Here is a 24,262-nt window from a genome sequence, read left to right on the forward strand (position 1 = left end):
TTTTGTTATCCTTTTATCTTCTTCCATTAGCCAACGCGTGTTTCACACACCAAGTGCTTTTCTATAAAACATTGTCCATCCTGATAATTGTCAATCTTTCATTAAGTGGTTATCTGTTTCTAAGAAGTAGGGCATAAAGGCAAACATGTCTCATTACACAGTAACGTGCATCTACACCATATAACATGAATCATTTAAGATCAAGAATTAATACATTGGCACCTAATTGGAGGTTCATATTGATGAAATAAGAAATGAAGCACTTAATGAAGGGTCAACAAGTATCATGATGGAGAATGTTTTGATAAGTGATTTTGGAGTTCAAACCGAAGAATCAGTATTCTTTTTCTGCTTTAAATTTAATAGAAGGCAAATGTTCCTTATCTTCCAATAATCTAGACCTAGGTGTTACGCTCACCTGGTGTCCACGGGGGCATTGATCTGGACCGGCCTGATGATACTTCTTCCAGTGATACTCGGAGCGCCAAGATGACGGAGTGGACCGGGCCACCCAGCTTGGTCTGTGTGGCTCGTATGAATAATCTTCTGTTATGCAGAAAGGGGAATTAGCCACCTGTGAGGTTTAAGCTTAACCCCACCTTCGCCCAATGAATTACTTTGGGACTCCTTTAGATTCTCACCCGATGATCTGGAAAGATGAACCCTCCATCCTGCTTCAATTGCAGGGGCGCGTAGATGACCAGTTGCCTCACTGGTGTGGGAAGTTGGCGAGTTGCAGACGGTGTTGACTCCGTAGAGGTAATAGTTATAAGAGTTCAAAACGTCTGGAATTCACTGTCCAATTTCCCTAGGTTGCCCTTATGGATCTGGAAAGAGTTCACGTGGCAACCAGAGATGCGCAGGTAAGTGTTTTATAAAAGCTGTTTCGGAATAAGAGGGAAGCTTGCTCTAATCTGTGGTCTTGTTCCTTTTCAGGCATCCATTCGGAGGAAGATCCGTGGATTGAAGCGTTTACCGCAACCGGGTAAGTCTGTAGTGAAATGTTTCCCCATAGGGGCCGGGGTGCGGCGGATATGCGGAAGAGGTCGCGCCGACCCGAGATTAGGCGAGTATCCCCGGTGATCTCAAGTAAGTCTTAATATTTGCCTTTGTTGTATTAGGTAACTCTCTGTTGCTCACCTTATTTTTATTTTGTCCGTATGTGATGAGGAGCGGCCGCGGACTGAAGATGCGCGTGATGGAATGCTGAAAATGGCAACCAATGAGTTCAGCGCGTCGTTGCAGGAGGCGCAGCAAGAGCGACTAATGGATACTTTCTTCCAGGTCCAAGTCGGAAAGATGCAGGATTCAGGTGAGTATGAATAAACTCTTGCTCTAACCTTTCCTTCTGTTTTCCTTGCAGGGTTCACGAGCTCCTGAGTGTAGACGGGCGTGGCAGAAGACTGGAAGCTGCTGCAGGCACGGTGAGTGTTACGCTGCTACTGCAGAATAACGCGAAGCACGTGTGGCTGTCCGGGCGTGGCTTAAATAGCTTTGGAAGAAGTTCCAGGTAAGTATTCTTCCACTGCCCCACCCAGGTAACAAAATAGTCCCTTCATTAAAATAGTCCCTCCTAAGCCTCATTTGGCTTAGGTCTTCATGCAGCATGGTCTGCATCAGGTGAGTAAGCAGCATGGTCTGCTTTAGGTAAGTTATCATAAATGAGCCTGACGCCTATGGCGCTAGGACTGACTGTGTTCTTATGAGCCTGACGCCAAAGGCGCCAGGACTGCACCCAAACAGCCCCTAGCTGGGGCTTTTGGGCATGCTCCAAATGGCGTGATGCCTGCTTCCGGGGCTGCTGGGCCTGGTCTGGTTTCCCGGGGGCAGGCATCATGACACTAGGTGCTGTGAACTGGCGATTTCCCTTTACAAATGTGGCTACATGTCAAATTGAATACTCCACCATAGAAATGCACGCCTGTATAATGATTGCTGATGGGGAAGTCTTAAAGCTTCCGGGATGTTCCAAACTAAAGTGTTACTAGTGTGTTGAATTTTACACAAGAAATCCATACTTTCCTGTATCTCTCTGGCCGGCCTCTTGGCCGCCTTCCTGCTCCCACCTGCAAGGCTAAAAATCTCAGGGTCATCCGACTACACTCTCCTTCTCTCTGCACATCTCTGACATTTCTAAGAAGTCACACTACCAGCTGCACCTCCTCAGAGGTATTCTTCCTTTCCTCTCCATCCCCCAGAAGCTCGGTCTCCAGAGCTCTGGTTCTCGCCATGCAGGACTACTGCAACAGCCTTTTTCTAAATCTGCCTGCTTCTACTTTCCGCCCACTGCAACTTATCCAGAACAGAATTGCAAGACTTGCCCTTGGCCTCAAGCCCTGGGATCGTATCTCTCCAGGACTGAAATCTCTGCACTGGCTCCCAGTGGCTGCGAGGATTAAGTTCAAAACCCTCTGCATCGTCCACAAGGCCTTCTGGGGCCTCAATACCTTCAACTCTCCCTTCCTTCTCGAGCTCTTTGCTCATCTGTCTCAAATTCCCTCAGGGTCAGTCGCTTCACCAAGCAACAAGTTGGTGGTAGATCTCTCTCTTCGGCTGGGGCCTCCCTCTGGAACAGCCTCCCTGCCCCTCTAAAACTTGGACAACCATCTTCTGTTCCGTAAACACCTAAAAACCTTTCTCTTCGCGTCCGCCTTTTCTCCTCCTCTCCTTTGCTGATTTCCTGGCAGACGAGGAAACTGCACTGGTTCCCAGGCCACCCTCTGACCTCGGGCCCTGGTCCAGTCCCCTGCCAGTCCCACTCCTGCACTGCCTTCCTGGCAACCCCCGCACGTGGTGACTGTTTTCTGTATCCCTACGGTCCCACTTCCTGCACTTACCACCGGATGTCTGCACTTACCCTTTCACTTGCCACCTGCTGGCCATACTTCTTTTTATTGTTATTTATGTATTGCTCTTATCCCTTGTACTGCACTGTCCTCATCCCCCCCGCACATCATGCACTTGCGATCTTAATGTCACTTGGCCTAGTATGATCGTTGTCCATCTCCCCTTGTTCCCCCCTCCCTTGCCTCGTCGCGCCTTGCAACACTTGTGTATAGGCGCGTTATAAATGCCATATCATATCATATACCACTTGGAGAATACTTTCCTCTTTTTTACAAGGCTGCTATTAGGGTGTCATGTTCCATTAAATCGAAAGCCGCCGACAGGTCCAAAAGGACAAGCAGGCCACATCCTTCTGAGTCCATAATGTCCAGCATGTCCGACTGTAGGTCCACAAGCAGGCTTTCCGTACTATGGTGGGGACTAAAGCCTGACTTATTATGAAGAACATTCTGGTGTTCCAAAAAATCTTGAAATTGTTTTGTAGCAACTTTATCAAGAATTGTTTAGGGGGGAAAAAAAAGGATTTGTGATTCTAAGATTGGATATATCTTTGGGGTCTTTCCCCACTTTTTTGACTAGAGGTGCTAATAACTCGTTTTATACCTCTCGGCCCCTCCATGTCTAAAGGATGAATTTATCAATCGAGTGAGGAATGGGCCAAAAATGTTTCTATTGGCTAGAATTATCTTGGAAGGAAGAATGTCCCCCAAGCAAGATGTGAGATGCATGCTTTTTATAGTTTGCAAGAGTCCTGCTATGCTTATATCTTGGAAGGTAAAGTCCTGTACTTCCACCTCCGTGGTACTGGGGATGGGGGGCGATCACTAATCATGTTCCGAATATTCATAGATGCGGGGTTATCAGGGACAGCCGCTACTGATGTTTTAATCTCATCTCTGGCCCCTAGGACTTTATCAGCAAAGGCTTTTTTAATTCCAATATAGTCATTTTTGGAAGGTGTAAATTAAACTCTGGGGTTTTCAAATTCTTTTCAATACAGCTGCCATTTTTATATCCATCATTTGTGTCAAGTGACCACAGATGTGAGTCACTGAGTTCAATTGCCCGAGTATGGAGAACTCCATTAGGCAGACATGCCTGGTTGTTCCACCGGAATGCCTCCATAGCCGTCTTCTTCAGCTCAGTACCAATGTGGCGTTTGGAACCGTCTGATTTAATAAAAGGGGCGTTTACAACTCTGTTTTGTCTCTGATTTGTGTGTGTATCAGTCAAATGAGGACATGTACTAAGGGGGTGTTTCTGGGGGACCGTTTGTAAGGAAGAAAAGGGAAAGGGTTGACAATACCCTACAAAGGTTTTAGGGATAGAGGGTTCATTGTGAAAAGGGATAGAGGGATACCATTCATCACCCAAGGACGTCATTTCCCCACTCCCCATGTTCACTTCAGCCAGCGATCCTTCCTCACATATCCACCCACAGGGTCGGGATTCAAAAGCAATCCGCCTTTCTTCTGGCCACCTGATGGGAGGAAACGAAGGGGAAAAGTGAGGACGCCCTTGGGTTCCTCACAGCACGTGTACTCATGCCAAGGACCTAAAATTCTTAAAGAGGCGGCTTTGATCTTGAGAAGCTTTTTGCAGCCCTGACATTTATGCAAGCAATTCCCAAACACTTCTGAAATATGAGCATCTACAATGTTTTAGCATCATTAACAAAGATAAACAACCTTACAAACTTTCATAGAAGTACCCACCTCCACAGCATAATTCACATTCTATAAATGTCTGCTAAGCAACTACATACAGGAACAGGCAATGTGAACATATTTAAACAGTTTCAGCACCTTAAAACCACTGTTAGAAAATACTAACAGTGCAAAGTGTTGGGCTGTGAAGGCACACCAGAAGACAGTGTGGGCACCTCAGAGCCAGCGCTTGACAACATTACAATAGTTCACTTTAGAGCCAACGCAACAGTAGCCAGCACCTTGGATCTGAGAAATGTTCCCTCGCCCAACCAAAGGTTTTCTCGTGAACAACAGATCATTGGGAAGATATCGGCTTCCTTGCAACAGAATTTCAGGAAGATGTTGGATCTGAACGTGTCTGGTCAGTCTTTAAAATTCAAGAATAAAGGGGGTGGCAAAGAATAGAGAGTCTGTATTCAGGAGAAAAGGGAGGAATACAATAAACTAAAAGTACCTAAACATGAAAATATGCAGCATAGGTGAAAATGAGAAATGCAGGAGACAGTATGACATTTATAAAACACAAGAAAGACTCAATTCTGTGAGTAATAAGCTAGTCTAAAATGGGGAAATAAGTTTTGAGGGGTGGGTCGGAGTCGGAAGCGGCTGCCAGTAGATTTGCTTGGACATTCTATCGCAGTGCGGCTTGACTCGCTGGCTGTAAGGTGCTTTTCTCTAGTGTGTGGAGGTTTGGTGCCAGTGCGGAGGCGCCTTTCGTTTGGGACCGCTCTGTTTTTTTGCAAGCCTGTGTGGCTGAGTACGGGCACGGCGGCCACCGCAGACCCGCAGACTGGGGACGGTGGAACGTGGTGGACTACTACTGGCATGCGTATCTGACGGGGGATTCAGGATCTGCTGAAGCAGGAATGTTAGCTGTCCAGCCCCCTGTCTCAGCCCCATTGCACAGTGAAGGTGCTAGTAGCTACTGTGCGGCGGTGTGCGGTGAGTCCGACGGTTCTAGGGGTTTGCCCTGAACACCAATCTTAGCATTTTTTCTCTGCTCCCTTGTGGTTTGTTTTTCTTTTGGCTGCAGGTTCTCCTGGTGTACTGGTGCGAGTCCTGCGCAGTGGACAGCATTATCGATGGACACATAATCAGCACATTGCGCTTGCTTGTTGGTGTCGGAGGCGGCCTTGATGCAACCAATTTGTGTTTGCATTCACAGAGGTGCAGCTTAACACGGCTGAACGGCTGTACGCTGTCCCTGGCTTTTCCTCCCCCCCTCCTCCCTGCTGTGCCCTCCCTCTCCCCCCCCGCTGACTGCCACCCTAATATTTAGTGATTAGAGGTGGCCACGGAAGTGGTCAGCGTGATTAGGTGGGGGCAACAGGTCTGAGACTATACATCTGTGGAATCAGCAGCGATTATAAAAACGTTAGGAGACTGTGGGCTAGTGCCTTTGATCCCAATGTGGAATAATAACGCTGTGTAGCAAAGTGAATATTGCTGATAGGAACCTGCAAATTGAGATTCGTTTGGGAAATTAGGTCGTCCCACTGCAGGGGTACTTTTAGTGGTCCCCCCAATGCAATCAGGAAAGGACCAGAATCTCCCCGTATACAATTTAAGGAAAACCAAATCAAGGGCAACAAACCGGGGCCTTGCCAACAAGAAGGTTGAAATGGAAAAATAGAAGCATAAAATAAAAGCAAAGAAAACTTCTCCCGTCAATCAAGGTGCGATCACTAAATTTTTTCCTCCTCGGGAAATAAACTCCACCACGATTGAAGATGAAACACCTGATCAACGTGAAAATGCCCTATTGAGTATGTCAAACTTTGAAGACATTGATAATAACTATTAGACTTATGTCTAAATATTCAAAGAAGCATGACACCGCAACCTGAAGCAAGGCTGAGTAACAGTGGATTATAGACAGACAGACTGCCTACCACACCTCCAGGGACATCTACGGCGGGAGGAGGACTGGATAGACTATCTCACCAAACCTAGCAATGGCCTCAATGGAAGATGACCCCGACGTCAAAATAGAGTGTTTAGATTAATCATACATAGGGGCAGCCGAGATTGCTGAGATCCAGTCTTCAGTAGCTTCGCTACAATTTGCGCTCAAGATCTTGCTCAAAATGTCGGGGCGAATCCTGGCTAACACGGACGTTCTAATCATGAAAAATAAGGGGAGATCGATATCTGCAGAAGACCAAGAAGCAAACCTCTCTGAAGCTATCCTTATAGCAAGTAAAATGGAAGAGCAACAACATTTGGAGATCGATCAGGAGGTGGGCAGTCCTGATCCATTTTTCTCCAAAAAACAGAAGAGGCTAGCAAGAAAAGCAAGCAAGGACAAAAGAGCCAGTGCCATACTACCACCAACGGCAGAGCAGAGTGCGACGGGTATGCCCAAGAAGAGTAGGAAAAGTTTAGCGAGAGCTAGGAAAAGGAAGGCAGCCAGCGATGGCTACCTCAGAACTGGCTGCTACCTGAACAAGTCACTGAACACGAACAGGAAGAGGAAGCAGAGATTGTGGAGGTGGAAGGGGTGTGCAACAGTGCTGCCACTGACATGGCTATGGCATCAAGTCGACCTATAGTGCTGGAAGACTCTGCAACTAAAGCAGTGGCCTCTACGGTCAATAAAAGCGAGACGAAAGGCAGCCGTATATGTCTGATCAAGAATCTATATCATCGTAAGGAGAATAAATGGCTATCACGTCTGAACTTTTGACAAGACTTTACTCAGTTCCACAATTGTGGGTGCTAAAATCAGATGACTTTCAATTTGTGGAACCCCTGAAAGGTCCTAATCCTAATGTCTCTGCGTTACACTGTAAGTTTCTAGCTACTGCTGAACTATTCAGAAACTAAAGAGGAATTAAAACCAGTGGACGTTGAAGTGGACGTTGACCTAAATGAAATAGATCCAAGTTGCCCGGTGGAAGAGGTAGCTATTCCCTCGGAAACAGTAGCTTGTTCAAATATATCTAAGGACAAGATGATAGAAGCATCTGATGTCCCACAAGTACTGAAACGGTTGGTTGATGCTCTTCCGGAGATTCTATCAAAACAATGAGATCTATCTATTCTATCTTGGAATTGTTGGGGCTTCTTGCACCGCCTTTCATTGGAGGGTTCCACAAAATTGCTTGACAAATGCAGCTGTTTCTGTTTACAAGAGACATGGGCCATAGACCCCCTAATTTTAGATGGTTACATGTTGTACCACTCGGCTGCCAAAAGAGGTGACAAAGGCAGGCCTTTTGGTGGATTGGCTATAGAGATGACCAACACTTTGGGCTCGCGGCAGATTGACTGCAATCTTGAAAGCAATATGCTTGCAGTCGAAGTGATCCTCGATGGTAAGGACTCTGTGGGCTCATTCCTGCTGGTGAGCCTTTATAATCCACCTCAGTCAATGTTAAGTGAACAATTGCAAGACTCTCTTCAGGATTTGTTGGCGAATTGGCTGTCTATAACTACTGATGCTGGGGTTATTGTTGTTGGAGCCTTTAACTGCCATATGATAGGGCGGGAGTGTAAAATGTTTAATCCTAAACTGAAAGAAAAGGGAATTATGGTTCACAACAAAAAAGTCCCTGAGGGCGGTGCATGGGAATACCTGTTCGAATCTTGGGATATGGTAATGCTTAATGGCAGAACTAGCAGTGACCATCCTGGGCAACATACATGGTCAAATGGTTCCCCTTGTAGTATGCTGGATTATGTGTTTGTATCCCCTAGGTTCCAAGAACTGATTGAAGATATGACAGTTATTCCCAATGAATGGAGTGACCATGCAGTTTTAAAATGTGTGATGGGCATTCCCAGAGAACAGTCTCAATCTAGTAAAATAGGTATGGTAAAAACAAATAAAGCGGGTACCAGGATTGCCTGGTCGGACAAAACATTACTCGCTGCAGAAGCTCTGGGGGCCGTAGAATTCAACGAGTTGCCTAATTTTAAAGCAATGTCTATCAACTCCATAGAGGATTGGATCCACGCTTTCGTAGGTAAACACGCAGTAGCACCCACGGGGTTGATGTGGGGCCGCGATGAGAAAGAATTGCCATTTGATAAAACGATCAGAGACATGAAACGTAACCATAGAGCTGAGCTACATAAGGCCAAAAAAAATGATGGCCCATGCAGAAACATATTTCGAGAAAATCAGGGAGATTAAAAATAGGTACAGGTCAGTCATCATGGCAAAAAAAAAGGGTGGACAAGGTACTTTCCTGGCAAAGAATGGTTAAGACCATACGCAAAGGAAAGACCCGTAATATCTGGTCCCTCTTGGGTGAGGCACGAGGTGTACAGAGTGGGGGCTTTAGTCAACCCCATCGAAGCTAAAGTGTGGGTAAAAGTCCTGGAAAATAGAAACACAGGACGAGGAAGTAACAATACTGGGTAGTCCCCCATTAGAGGCCCCAATTTTTATATCATGAGCTCATTCTGAATAAAATTAAAGAGACACAATCCTCACGAGCACCGGGGCCCAATGGACTGGCCAATGTTATGAAATCGTACCCTGAGTTTTGGGCGAGTTTGTTGGGTATATTATTTGAAAAGGTCTTAAAATCAGGTAAAATACCTTGTTCCTGGCAAACAGCAATATTAATTCCCGTGTTCAAAAACAGTAACAGACTCGATCCAAGGAAGTACAGGTTGCTTGGAATGCTAGACGTCACAGGAAAGATATTTGCCTCATTTCTGCTCAACGAGTTACAATCATCGGCTGAGGGCTCAGGGGAACTGTCTAAATTTCAAAGTGGGTTCAGACAGTTACTCTACCTCTCATAATATCATGGTAATGGACATATTATGAACCAAAGCATTAAGAGGAGGGGCGGCCCCCCTTTACGCCCTATACATAGATTTCTCTGCGGCATTTGATTCCATACCTAGGAGCCGTTTGTGGAGAAAATTACAACTAATGGGATGTCCGGAAGGTTTATCATACTACGTAAGACTTTTACACCTAAATAACTCAGTCAAATTGAAGTTAGACCAGGAAGGACACACTACTGACAACGTTGCCCAAAATAGGGGAGTTAAACAAGGTTGTGTTAGCACCTCTAATTTATAATCTGTATGTTTACGACATCCCCGATGCTACAACTGCTGCTAACAACTGTCCGCCTAAAATCTGTAAAGCCAGTTGTCCAGTATTAGCGTACGCAGACGACTTGGTGATTTTTGATTATACAATCAGTGGAATGTGTAGATTGGCGGTTGCATTGTGGGAGTATGCAGAGGAGAATGGCCTTAGTATCAACCTAGGAAAAACAAAGATCATGAGATACACTAAAAAGAAGGTATCTCGTGTACAACTTACAGTAGGTTCAGTGAAGATCTCCTACGTCCCCCAGTATCGTTATTTGGGCATAGACTTTGAAGTCTCCGGAGATTATGTGGCCTGTAAAAAAATCGCGATGCATTAGAGCGGCACAATTGACTGCCTTGTTCCATAGGTTTACAGTTAAACAGGGCGGCTTTACTTTATGGGGCACTCGCCAACTCTATGTCCAAGCTTTTGCCCCGGCCGTAATTTATGGACTGGAAGCCCTCCTTGAGTCTGACCTAAGTGGTTACAGGTGATAGAAGGTAAATTCTGGGGTTCTATTCTTGGCTTACCACCCTGTGTCCCTATGGCCACTATTAGGTTAGAACTTGGCCTGACTTCCCTAAAGGCATTATTATTGAAGAAGCGGGCCTCGTCATATCTAAGAATGACCCGGGACGCAAGCAATGGATTACTAACAGCGGTCAATCAGGAAATGGAAAAGGAGCACTCGGTATGCTCAACTATTGATCAGATGACCAATCTGTTTTGTGAAATAGGTTGGCAATCCAGAGATGGCTGCTACTCAGAGGAAGTAAACAGAGCGCTGAGCAAACCTATAAACCTCTGGGACTGGCTAGATAATTTTGAACATCTTAAGAGTCTGAGAAGCTATCACTTTGTGCAATACAGATTGTTTGAGTTCAGAAAACCCCAGAGATATTTGAACATCTGCCCATCAGCTAGACTCAGACGGTTTATCCTATTGCTCAGATTGGAGCAACTACCTACAATCATGATCACGGGGAGAAAAGATAAGATTGCTGTCGAGCTGCGATTATGTCGCCTATGTAAAATTCAAGATCAGCTGGAGACGGCAAAGCATCTGTTGACCGAATGCCCTGAGATGGACAGTATTTTTTTCCCCCCTCCTTGGCAGTTATGTCCATGAAACCATGTATATTGGGGATACCCTGTTCTGGCACCATTGTTTGAATTCTAACAGCATACGCTTGCTGACAGCACTATATACCATCTGGCAGAGAGTTGAAGTTAGATTGGGTATAACTCTTTAGGTGATTATTCTAATTTTGTATAGGCAACTATTAAGTTGATTGTATGAAATGTATGTATATGGATTTTACATGTTAGTTTTGTTCTTTTTTGCTTTCCCTTATTCCGTATGATATGAATTTTCTACATTTGGATTATGTATTAATCTCATGCTATTTTAAATAGCAAGAAAAATGTGTGTAAAGTTTATAATTTAAACTATAACACAATAAATAAAAAATAAATAAGTCTTGAGGAAAGGCTGTGCACTGATTGACAATTTGGATGTGGGTGCATTGTGTTCTGGCTTTTCAAGTGTTTTTGCAATGCACTCCAGCCCTTCATGTAGGGCACTGGAGCAGAGAACCCTCTACAGAGTATTACAAAATAGGGGTTTTATTTGACAACCAAAAGAAGAATGGTTCCATAACAAAAGACAGCATGTCTAACCCTGATGTGCAATCAGAATCTTTTAAATTTATTACTTTGCTGATTAAAGCAAGATTTAAAACTAGAGAAACTTTACATTTGAAGAGCATGTGAAACATGTGAAACTGCTGCAAATTTAATGCAAAATTTGTCTTTTTGGCATCTGTAAATGAACTGGATAAGGTACTTGTTCTATAAATGACCCTTCTTTCTGAACTACGGTACTTCAAAAGAAGAATTGTCAAAGATTAAGACTAAACGGCATGTTCTTATAACCAGAGATACTGAATGGAATCACTACACAGAGCCCCACAAGCTTACCTTTTTCTTAACCAATCCTTCCCTCTCTCTGTCTCTTCTTTTCCACTCTTCGGCAAGTGCCTGCATGTGGGCCAGCTCCTTCTTTTTCAGCTGTTAAAAGCAAACGGAAACACACACTGAATTGAGGAGCAATTCAACAATGGAAAGAGCTGTCTTAATATCACAATATGCAGAATACATACATTTTGAAAAAACAAATTAGAAGGGCACATGGAATCTGTAAACAAAAAAAACAAAAAAGAAAGAAAAAAAAGTAGAGGCCCAGAGTTACATTTTAAAATGTAAAAGTCGAGGGTAATGTTGACCATATTGGTGAAATGGAAAAATCGTACAACCTAAAAACAAAACGAAAACTGACATTCGGGCAAAATAGTTATTTTGTTATGCAGGTTCTCCTTTCGTAAGAAGACATATTCCAAACAATAATTCTCCTTTGCAGACCTCCTAAATAAAATTATGTGCCATGTCAAAGCCCATAAGAGCAGATCTCAAAGATGTGTTCTATATATTAAAATAGCAAGTAGTAAAGACAACAGGGAGCATATTCTGGCAAATAAACTTATCTTCTGAGGGCTGACTGACCAACTTCTCTGCAACCTAGGCCAAGAAAACAATGCATGGCAACATTCATTGTCCCATGCCACTTCTCAAAAGTCCACTTGAAATTGTAATGAAAATACATTTAATACTTTGTTCTTACACTATATGGTGTGAGCCTTCATTTTCTGTTTAGATAGAAAATGAGATCAGAAAAACAATCTACTTTAGGATTGCGACCGAGCGATGTAGATGTGCTCTCCTGTCGCCCCCGGGCCGCCAACTGAATCCTGCTCGAAATCCTGAAAAACATCAGCATATCCCGATAAAAACACAGCTACGGGTAGCGTAACCTCCACAACATAGAACGCTGCAAAATCTGCTGACGCACATAGAAAACGCTGTTGAAGTCAGCGCCCGCAGAAGCTGCGTGCGAAACTAAGATGGCCGCCGGAGTAAGAAACTGAGAAGCGGGCACGCGGTACTACGCAGCGGGTGTGTCCCCAGAAAGAACGTCCCACGCTGCCTGGGCGGGGGGCAGAGGAAACGCTGGCCCTGCATCCAACCCATCGCTACTAAAGACATGACTGGAAGCTGGAGGACTGGGGAGGACGACGACTCGCCAACCCTGACGCCAACCCCTGCTGCGGAAGGTCCCCGAGGCGTGGAAAGAGGAGCCAGGAGTGGGTGCCCCCTCGGAGGCACGAACAGATGGTGCGAGCTGGTCGCTGCAGTGCCTGAACGGACCAGCACGGGATCACAGACCCGTAATGGTGACCCATGAGGTACCGCTGCTGTGCCCCCCCCATCCCCTGCTCCAGCACGGCCATACTGTAACCGCCATCATAGCTGTGAGCACGTGGGGCGGCAAGCTACACTGCTAGCGTGAGACGGATGCCTCTGAGCTGAGAAGACATATTGCCCTCCTCTGCCACTCTGTTCTAAAAGTAGTGGGCCTACGGAAACAGGTGCGGAATACGTGGAAGTCGCGGGCGCTCCGGCACCCCACCTGCTGTTTGTCCCGAGATCTTCGCAGCGGTAAGGAGAGGGGGTGGTGAGAGACAACTGGCATAACCATGGCGAACCATAGAGTGTGGGGGCCCCTGTGGTGGACGCAACTTTTGCAGACCAGGCCGTGTTAATCTGAGACCCCTCCAGCAGGGAACAGCCTACATCCATCTCCGGCTCTCTCGGAGGTGTGGTGTGCCCTGCAAACCACAATGCACGAGCACTGCGTCGGGCACGGTGCCCCCGACAAGCTGAGATAACACGGAAAAGACAGAGGGTGAGCATAGTGAGAAATCAGCTTCCCACAAACCAAACATGGGCCGATCCCAATGAACTAATATGAGGTTAATATTGCAGTTATGCCATATAGGTTAGCGAAGATGGACAATCCTTGCCCCAGGGCCACTGTATGATAGAAGCTACACAGCACAGTATAGATACACTGAGGAGGTGGCACTGAGCCCGCAGGATATAGACATTAAAACAAGGGCAATACAGGAAGTGGGGGGGGGGAAGACCAACTCCAAGATGGGCAAGGAGAAAACAAAGAAACTAGGGACCCAGAGCACCATGGAGCAGTAGACAACTCCGGCCCCACCGCCCACAGCTGATCAAATCGGACCAGATAACACACAAGAATCCTCAGAAAACATATCACTTAAGGATGTGATGAATGCTATCTCTAGCTCACGAACATCCATGGAAGTAAAAATGGACAGCATTAGTACCTATGTGTCCCTGCTACGTCATGATCTCCAGAAACTGGCTGCCGGACGGGTGAAACAGACTCGCATTTCAGTGGCAGAAGACGACCTATGAGGCATGAGTCAACAAATGAGCGATGCAATAGCGTGCATCAAAGCGATAGAGGAGAGAGTGGCAGAAGGAGAGGGCCGCTCAAGAAGAAACATCCGGATCCTCGGCCTGCCGGAAAAAGCAGAAGGGGCGAGCATGGAGCTCTTCCTGGAACAGCTGCTTCCTGACCCGTTTGCCCCAAAATCCCTGTCCAAATTCTTTTCCATTGAGCGCGCCCACAGAGTACCAACAGGCAGACCAATCCCTGGGGCGCCACCAAGAACTGTGATCGCTCGGCTTCTTAATTATAGAGACCGGGATGCGGTGCTCCAGATGGCCAGGGCAAATGGCGCAATCACATAACGGTTCCAAACTGGCATTCTTCCCTGATTTCACGAAGGAAGTTCAGAAAGCAAGACAAACGTTTGACCCACTGAAAAAACACCTCCAAGCACTGAATGTGAAGTACGGCCTGTTATTCCCAGCTCAACTAAAGATATATCACAACGGCACAACAGTGCATTTCACAGACCCAAGGGAGGCATGGAACTGGGCAGAACGTAATTTAGGAGGAGACTGGAGCCAGCGTAGGAGACAAGAAAATAGAAGGAATAGACCTCGACCGGACAGAGCACCAGACGACCCACCACAGCAGCAACCCGAAGAAGTAATGCCCCCAAACGACGACGATTAACAGCGGAGATAGATCATATAGACATCAGGATCCGTACCCCACCCGCTTAACTAGGAAGTAAGCTGAATAAGGAAGCTGGCGGCCCTGCGGTGAGTCACTTCGAGCACCCCAAACACGACCCCCGGTCGGCATATCCCGCACTTGTCATAGACTTGGGGAGTGCTGCAGAGGTGAATCACTGCATGAGTATCACAAGTGTATAACTTGTTTGTTTAGTGTTTAAGTGACAATGGGGCGACAGATGCTTCAGTTGGGGGCGAAGTATGGGGAGGGGGGGAGTTGGTTACATGTTCAGAAGATGGAATAGCTCAAGGAAATACCGAACTCTACATAAACCAGGTGTTAGTCGAACACTGCACGCTGTTCTCTGCAACAAGACTTGTATAATCATTGCCCCCAAGGCAGGTGGCTCTATCGTAACCCATAATCATGAACGCTAATGCATCTATGCGGGATGATAAGACCTGAGCCTTAAATCTTCTCACATGGAATGTCAATGGCTTAGGAAACAGCCTGAAAAGGAGATTGGTGAGACAGTTCCTGAATAGACATTGCCCGGACATAGTTTTTCTAACAGAAACTCACTTAGCAGGCACAACCAACGCGTTGTTCAATCGCTCCAATTATTGCACAATATCACACGCAGGCTTCACAATGGGAGCCAGCGGAGTGATGATACTAATACACAAAAGACTGCCATTTATCCTCTCCAATACAACATTAGATACTGGAGGCAGATTCACGTACGCTACAGGAACACTCTGGAACAATTCAATATCTCTATTGGCGATTTATGCCCCGCCCACACTACAAACCACGTTGTTAGAGGATATAACGTCTCTCCTAACCAATGATACATCTGATATCCTAGTCGGGGACGTCATGAGTAACATACAGGACCGCACGCACCTACGTAATAGAGACCCCAACCGAAGGACCAACTTGGCTACATTTGTGGAAGCATTTGGTATCAAGGATGCTTGGCGAGACCTACATCCTGAAGAAAAATAATACTCTTATCACTCCGGAGTACATGCATCACTGTCACTCTTAGACTACTTCTTTGTCCCGGCCGCAATAATACACACAGTAACTCGAGCACAATACCTCCCAAGAGGCATTTCGGATCATTCCCCCCTGCTTATGACAATAACAACATGCAAACCGACCCCCACCAGCGTGGAGATTGAATAACTACCACTTGGGCTCCCTCGAGCTGATAGAACGCTTACAAAATGCCAGCAAGACATTTTGAATTAAATGAGGGTTCGGTGAACTGCCCTATTATTCTGTGGGAGGCCTACAAACCAGTGATACATGGTGAAATTATCTCCTGGACTACAGCACAAAAGAAAGTGCACCTAGTAGAACTGGAGGAGGCTGAAGCAAACGTGAGACGAGCAGAAGAGGCGCACTTAACCCAGGACTGCCCTGACATGAACAGAGCTCTAATGCTGGCCCAGAAAAAGTTACAAAACATTGCATTAGATAATGCTAAAGAAGCTCATAGAGCAATGAAAGTCAGGGTCTTTGAAACGGGTCACAAAGCAGGGAAGCTGTTGGCCTGGCTCGAGCGGAGAGATGAGGGGCATAATCATGTGAGAGCAATTATGCCTCAGAATGCAGAACCGAAACTGGCGGATGCATACATAGCTGAGGAATTTGCAAGATACTACGAGGATCTCTACAGAGCACCGGCGACCCCCCCTGAGACCTCCATATTGGAAGGCATCAACCTCCCCTCGCTAAGCTCTGAACAAATGGCCTACCTGGAAGAAGAAATCACGGAAGACGAAATCATGGCAGCTATGATGCAGCTCCATTCCGGAAAGACTCCAGGACCAAACGGCTTTCCCATAGAAACCTGGGAAAAGATTGGAGGTAACGAATTGGCCCCCCACTTACTTAAAATGTACCAACAGGCTCGAAACATAGGGCAATTGCCAGCAGATTTACGGAAAGCCACAATTATTGTCATACCCAAAGCAGACAAACCCCCCCCCGATATCTGCAGCTCATATAGACCGATCTCCCTCATCAACTCCGAGACGAAAATATTGGCTAAACTGCTGGCGATACGCTTACAGCGTGTTATAACGTCCCTGATTCACCCAGACAAATGTGATTTATGCCTGGCAGATCCATGAGAATGAACATACGGAGAATACATCTAATCATTGAACGAGCCCTGTCCTTGAGTGTTCCCTAGGGGTGCTTGCAGTGGACTTCGAAAAGGCGTTTGATTCCATCTACTGGGAAGCACTCTGGGGGATTATGCGGAAAATGGGTTTTCAAGAGCAATTCATGTCCTGGGTCCAACTACTGTACAAGGCACCAACAGCCGAAGTTAGAGTGAATGGCTGGACATGACGGTCCTTTGCTCTGGGAAAAGGAACGCGTCAAGGCTGCCCCCCATCAGCCCTCCTCTTTGCATTGGCCATGGAGCTGTTGGCTCAACTATTGAGAGACACAACCACATGGAGAGGCTTCCCAGGAGGGCCAGAATGGGAGGACAAAGTCTCACTGTAAGCGGATGACTTACTGATATATCTACGACATCCCATGAAGACTTGTCCAGTGGTGACGCAGCTGCTGCAAACATACGGAACCTTTAGTGGCCTAAAAGTGAATTGGTACAAATACACATTATTTGCATTGAACCATTTGGGAATGGAGACCCCTGCCCATATAAGATAGCACCTGACCACTTTCAATACTTGGGCATTAAGATCACGAGAAACCTCAACGACTATACCTCCAATAATCTAAAGCCCATCGCAGAGCGATTTGCAGGAGATGTGCAGCACTGGATGTCTCTACCCTTGACCCTCCTAGCTCGAGCTGCACTGTTTGAAATGCTAACGCTTCCCCGCTACTTATACATACTCCAGAATGCCCCATTACATATACATGCGAAGACATTCCAAAAGATAGATGGCATACTCCTGTGGGCTGGCGGACGCCCGAGAATGGCACTTCAAACGCTACAAAGGTCAATATGGGAAGGTAGCATTGGCCTGCCGAGGCTACAGACATACTATTGGGCAAGCCAAATGTCGGTGATAAATGACTCAATACACAAAGACGCCACAATACCACATGTACGAGCATCGCCCCCACTGGAGATATATGCTGCAACACCTAGAATAACCCTCAGAAATATGGCAGCACAGACGTCTCGCATCTGGACGGAGTCGCATGCTTTCATAGGATGGGGGGACAAGGTCACGCCGATACAACCACTGTGGAACAACAGAAATCTCCCTGAGGTAGCTAAATTGCCAAAGTGGCCAACATGGACGAGATGCGGGATAGAAACGGTGGGGGACATCATAGTAGACAGCGCCATCAGACCATATGATGAGCTGATCATGTCTTTCGACCTCCCAGAAGCGGAGAGGTACCATTACACGCAGCTGAGACATGCCTTACAACAACATCTTCCTGCTCTCTCCGATATGTCGGAAAGCACCCCACTGGAGCGAAACGTAATTACAGATCACATCCAAGCAAAGGTCACCACAGTGATGTACAGTCTTATTACCTCTTTTGCCACGCCAGTACTGGAACAGCTGAAAACAAAATGGGAAACTGAGGTTGGGGAGATCATGCCAGAAGATTGGGTTCAGATACTAATGTACCCACGTGAGGCCGCCATATCAACCAGACTATGTTGCGTCCAACTAAAGATATTACACAGAATCTACTATCCAAGGATAGCCCTGTATAGATGGGGCAAAATAACGGAACCGAATTGCCTACGCTGCCGTGGAGAGGAAGGGGCTTTCTTCCACATACTACAGGCGTGTCTGAACATCAGCTATTACTGGCAACAATGCTGCGATGTCCTTACAAGAGTCCTGCATCAGTCGATCCCCAGAGACCCCAAACTACTCCTATTAGGAGCAGACAGTGAAATAGACCTATCAAGGTATGAAAAGCTCTGCTTCATGACGGCAACAGCAATAATCAAAAGAAATATAGCGCAGCTATGGGGGGATGCGGGAACGCTGCAAGTAGACCAATGGATCACTGACGTACAAATCTGCATTGCCATAGAAAGAAGGGTGTATAAGGCCAGGGGATGTCCCGAGAAAGCGGACAAAATCTGGAAAAGATGGGAAGACGTGATGTGAACTCTCGAACACTTAATGACTAAACGCCATAGAAAGTAAAGATATGCACTTTAGAGTAAAGAATCTTGTCATAAGACACATTTTGTATGTGAACCATAGGAGCCTTTATTCCATCGAAAGTTGTTGTTGTTAAGATCTGGCCCGATAAGGACCAGTGGTTGTATGTTATAAAACCAATAAAATATGATTAAAAAAGAAAGATTGCTCTCCATTACAGACATTACAGTATTCATACCATTTATAATGACCCAGGTACGCTCATGGGATAGTTCAGGGTTTTGGTGTCCTCTGGCAGCAAAGAGATTATTTAAATTCATCAGGTTGCCAGATTTTGAATGGGAAATATGTGCCAGCTTTATTACACGCATTATTGCTTCATTTCTGTCCTTGTCATAGTCAAGTGTCATGGACACAACCCCACCCAGTCCTTTACAGGTGCAGGAAACTCAGGAGCTGACAAAGCAGCTTGATCTGTAGCCTTCAATGGGTTCCTGGCTTCCAACTATGTTTTCATGTTTCTTTCAGTCCAACAGTCACCGATTGCCTCTTTCTCCACTCTGGCTGTGCTTCAAAGCCAAGCACCCAAGGCTAAAAAGAAGTTCTGGTCATGACATTCAAGTTGAATTCTGATTCACTGTGGCTCTTTCCAGACGGCTGCCAGGTGGCACGCAAAGCATTCTTACCACACCTAGCCCAGCTGGCACACTCCGTTGCACACTTGGGTAAAGGATCTATTGCACACTTGGGTAAAGGATCTATGACTACCATAGTGGATTGTGACAGCTCTGATTGTGAACATTTCTTTGTGCGTTTGTCTCAATGTGGGGCGAGCCATGGGCACTGGGCAATCTGCACATCTGGTACCGTAGGTCCCATTCTTGAATGCACAAGTTCACTTCATCCAACTCCCCCGTTGCATGAATTGAGTTCTGTCTCACAGTAGATTACATTTTCTCAGGGTGGGTGGGTGGAAGCCTACCTTTGCCAAAAAGCGGATTCTGTCACTGTCGCAAAGAAGTTCTTGGCTGAGTTTAATCCTCCATTTGGGCTTTTACTTCCCATCAGCAGTGAGAGGGAGACACTTTACAAAGCAGGTCATTAGAGAGATGCAGAAGAGGCTAGAACATCTCAAAGGTTTCACTGTGCCTACCATCCCCCAATCTAGAGGTGTAGTTGAACGACGAAACAATGATTTGAAGCTTAGACTTTCCATGGTGTGCCAGGAAACCAGGTTGACGTGGCCCGAGGTATTACCCCCTGGCCCTGCTCCACATGCGCAATCACCATCTCTGCAAGCATGAGTTGCCGCCACATGAGATCCTCACTGGGTGTCCCATGTCACAGGGTACTAACTCCACCATCAGCCCCACTAAACTTGAACTTGCACCTGGAAGACAAAATTGTTCTCAATTATTTTTCTGCTCTAGTCAAGACTTAATTCTATCCACACTCAGGTCCATGTTGCCTAAAAAAAATAACAGCTACCAAACTCTGCCATTCGCTGCAACCAGGTGACTGAATGTACATCAGAGTATATCAGCAGAAATCGGCACTTCAGCCCCGTTGACGAGGACCCCACCAAGTCCTGCTCACAACCCAGACAGTCATGAAGTGCGTAGGCACTATTAACTGGACGCATGCTGCCCTATGCCGGAAGGTACGAACACCAGCAGCCATCGCTGAACTGGATCCCCAGACCACAGTCTACCAAGAAACTATGCAGTTCGACCAGATGACGCCACCTAGGGGGTTCAAACACCACTGCTTTGCCGCTGCCAAACCAGCTCGATCCTTCAAACGATGCTTGAGCAAGGACAGAAGCTGATTCCACAACTCCCGCTTTACCTGTATGCTTAAGCTATGAACCAAGCCCAGTTACTCTGCCTGCTCGACGAGTAGGGTCGCTGCAAGAATTACTGTTCAATCTATTTGACTAAGCAGCCACAACTCCTGAGGAGACAAGCCCAATTAAAGTTCCCCTTCTTGCCTACCACCTCCAGCATCTGACCCCCCCCCTTCGACCTCTTAACCTGATGCAGGCAAGATATTTTCTGTGACTAGAAGGCGTGGGCCCCCCGCCTTCCCCTACCTGGGTCAATAATCCACAGGACATTGTGTATACCGCCACTGACCACTGGACCAGCCAAACAGCATGGGAAGCACCTCCCAGTTATGGTAGTACACTGGCAAGGCATGGAAAACATCCTTGCAGGCATTCCTTGACCTGTTGAATTTGGCTCCTTTTGACATTACCTGGCTGTCATCCAGTGTTCTCCTGAAAACGGAGTACGATTTTTCTGATCACAGAGATGGCAGGAGAGTGTTCCAATGTCTAGCTGTAGAGGTAGGGAAACTTGCCCCACCTGATACTAATTCATAAGAAAGGGAAGGATCCCACTGAGTGCGCGTCCTAATGCCCTATTGCGCTGATAAATGTAGATGCTAAAATACACACCAAAATCTTGGCGTCTGGACTTGATGGCATCCTTCCCAAAATAATTCAACCAGATCAAGCAGGCTTCATCAGAGGGAGACAGACAGGGGACAGTGTCAGGAGACTGGCACATCTAATAGAGAAGGCCCAAAAGAAGGAAATACCCGCACTACTGCTCGCAATAGATGCTGAAATAGCCTTCGACCAGGTAGAGTGGGGATTTCTTTTCACTACTATGCTCAGGATGGGTTTCGGCCCCAACTACCTGAGACGAGTGAAGGCCATCTATCAACATCCTCTCATCCGGATATCCATAAACGGGCAGATAACAAAACCAATACCACTTCAGAGGGTAACAAAGCAGGGATGCCCCCTATCCCCTATGCCCTCCATCTAGAACCTTTCCTAGCGGCCATGAGAACAAATCAGGACAAAGCAGGAATCCAATTCGGGGGTGGGGTGGGGAAGCACCCACAAAGTTGCCACCTTCGTGGACGACCTGCTCCTATCAATCACCTGGCCTGATACCTCCTTAAGGGCAATAAACTTGAAACTTGCGCACTTCGGAGAAGTTGCTGGCCTAAAAGTGAACATAAACAAGTCTGAAATCCTCTTCCTTACCCTTCCCAATGACACAGAGCAGGAACTTAAAGAGGCGTACCAGTTCAAATGGGCAGAATATGCCATAACATATCTAGGGGTCCGAATGGCCAAAACAATGGGAGAACTGTATCAAGCGAACTATCCTCCCCTACTGGAGAAACTCTGGACCAAACTGGTTGACTGGGGTCCACTAACCATAACATGGATGGAACACATAAACGTCCTAAAGATTATGGTGTTACCACAACTACTCTACTACTTTATGGCCCTTCCAATCCTCATTCCATCAGCTTTCTTTAGATCCCTCCACAAACTTACAAACCAATTTATTTGGAACAAGAAACTGCCAAGAGTCGCAGCAAAACTAATGAGAACCCCGACCTCCCGAGGGGAATGGAAAAACCAGACTTTAGAGCATACTATATGGCCACCCAAACAAGAGTACTAAAAGACAGGCACAAAGACGACTGGTGGAAAATATGGAAATCAATGGACCGGGCGGTGGCTGGGGGGTCGGGGGCCGGGCGTTAGAACTAGACTCCATATTATGGAAACCCAGAACCGACAGGCCGGCCCAAATGTATAGTAGCCAAATCCTAGCAACAGTGGGGCAAGAATGGGATCAAGTGGTAAAACATTCACACATCACTACCTACCCCTCTCCCTACACCCCCCTATTCGATAACCCGCAATTCACCCCAGGACACAAAACACCTATGTTTGAGCCCTGGAAACAAGGGGGATGCCACAGAGTCAGAAACATGTTCGGTGGAACACAGTTTAAACCCTTCGAGCCCGGATATTTTTAATGTTCCCAATAACAATTGAGGAGATTCAGGACACAATTTCCAAATTAAAGTCAGAATCGACACCAGGGCAAGAAGGGTTTACACCAGCCTTTCATAAAGCTTACAGTAACTCTTTAGCACATTTTTAGTAAAACTCTAATAAAATCCAAAAAAACACCCAGCTCCCACTCACTGAGTCAAGATATAAGTTACTCACCGAAGTGACTTACGTACTCTTAGTCCCCTTTCCTCCATACTGCATGGGCATCCCTTCGTACTGACGGGAGATGGAACATTTTTCACCAGAAAAAATCCTCGTCCCCTTTAAATTTAGCGGCCTGGTCCTGGGGGGGATGCGCTACCCGACTCCACCCCCTCCCCGGCGCCACACCTCGGTCCTCATTGACACGTCGACAATATTTAGCATTGGCTAATGACACCAGTATTATTAGGGGGAAGGATGGTGGGACGTATGGCGGAAAGGGGACTAAGCACTAAGAGTACATTAGTCACTACTGTGAGTAACTTATAATTATTCTTACGTCCCATCTCCTTCCCCCCATACTGCATGGGCGATTAGAACTGAATGTAGCCACAGGGTGGAGAGGAGACCCTCCCTAAGCAAATAGGTTCCTTAGAAACGCCTGTCTGAAGGCCGCGTATGACTTAGAGCCGGCGCCTTAACAGTAATGCATACAGAAAGCCGACAGGGTGGCTCAGGTGGCCGCCCTGCTGATGACCTGCCATGGTACCTGCTGTTGGAATGCAACAGCCATGGCCTTGGCACTGACAGTGTGGGCGTGCATGTTGGCTGACAATGACCTGTGCTCCCCCTCGTAGGCCCCCTTGATGCTGACCATCCACTGTGCAATAGAGGCCTTGGATGCCTGATACCTGGGCCATTAACCCCCCCCGCAAAGGTAAAAAACAGAGCACTTGACTTGCGGAAGCTCTTGGTCCTGTCCAGATAGTATTTCAGAGCGCGTCTGACATCCAGACAGTGCAAGACCCTCTGAGACTCGTCCTATGGTCCGCAAAAAACATAGGTAAGACGGTTTCCTCGTTTAAATGGAAAGCGGAGGGTACCTTAGGTAGGAACGTGGGTGAATCCACAGCACCACATTATCTCTATGAAAAGTGGTATAGGGTTCTGAGGCCACCACAGCCTGGATCTCGCTGGTTCTGTGAACAGTGGTGAGGCCCACTCAAAGCTGTCTTAATGGTGACCAGTCTGATGTCCGCGGACGCCACAGGCTCGAAGTGCCAAGGTGCCCAGCACTACCTTGAGGTCCCACACAGGGTTTGGTATCTTGATGGGCGGGCAGAGCCTGGAGAGGCCTGCCAAATGTCTTCTGACTATCGGGTTGAAGGAAGAGAAGATCTCCTCCTCAGAATTTCTGCAGGCCCCTATGGCTGCCAAATAGGTGCGGCATGTGTCCACCTGCACGCCCGAGTGCACAAGAGCGCAGAGAAGGGGAGCAGATCATCCAGTGTGCACATAAGGAAGTCAATCTCTTTAGAGTCCGCCCAATGACAGAACCTAGTCCATTTACTTTAGTACTGGCTCCTGGCCCATCCAGGCGTGAACTACTGGCACCTCCGGTTGCTGAAGATCTCCAGCAGTACCTGGTCGTTCAATTGCCACTAGTAAGTGCCCGAGGGGGAGGGA

The 24,262-nt window shown here is 46.8% G+C and overlaps 1 protein-coding gene across 1 annotated transcript in view; it reads right to left on the reverse strand.

Moving 5' to 3' along the window:
* CEP120 (centrosomal protein 120) overlaps positions 1 to 24,262 on the reverse strand; it is a 1,008,936-nt gene that overhangs the window by 269,968 nt on the left and 714,706 nt on the right. The window contains exon 14 of the mRNA XM_069625584.1: positions 11,599 to 11,688. Within this exon, the coding sequence (XP_069481685.1) occupies positions 11,599 to 11,688 (90 nt within the window). The remainder of the gene's footprint in view (positions 1 to 11,598; positions 11,689 to 24,262) is intronic.

The sequence above is a fragment of the Ambystoma mexicanum genome, chromosome 6p (assembly GCF_040938575.1).
Source record: "Ambystoma mexicanum isolate Mex_15411 chromosome 6p, UKY_AmexF1_1, whole genome shotgun sequence".
In the NCBI taxonomy this organism is placed as follows: Eukaryota; Metazoa; Chordata; class Amphibia; order Caudata; family Ambystomatidae; genus Ambystoma; species Ambystoma mexicanum.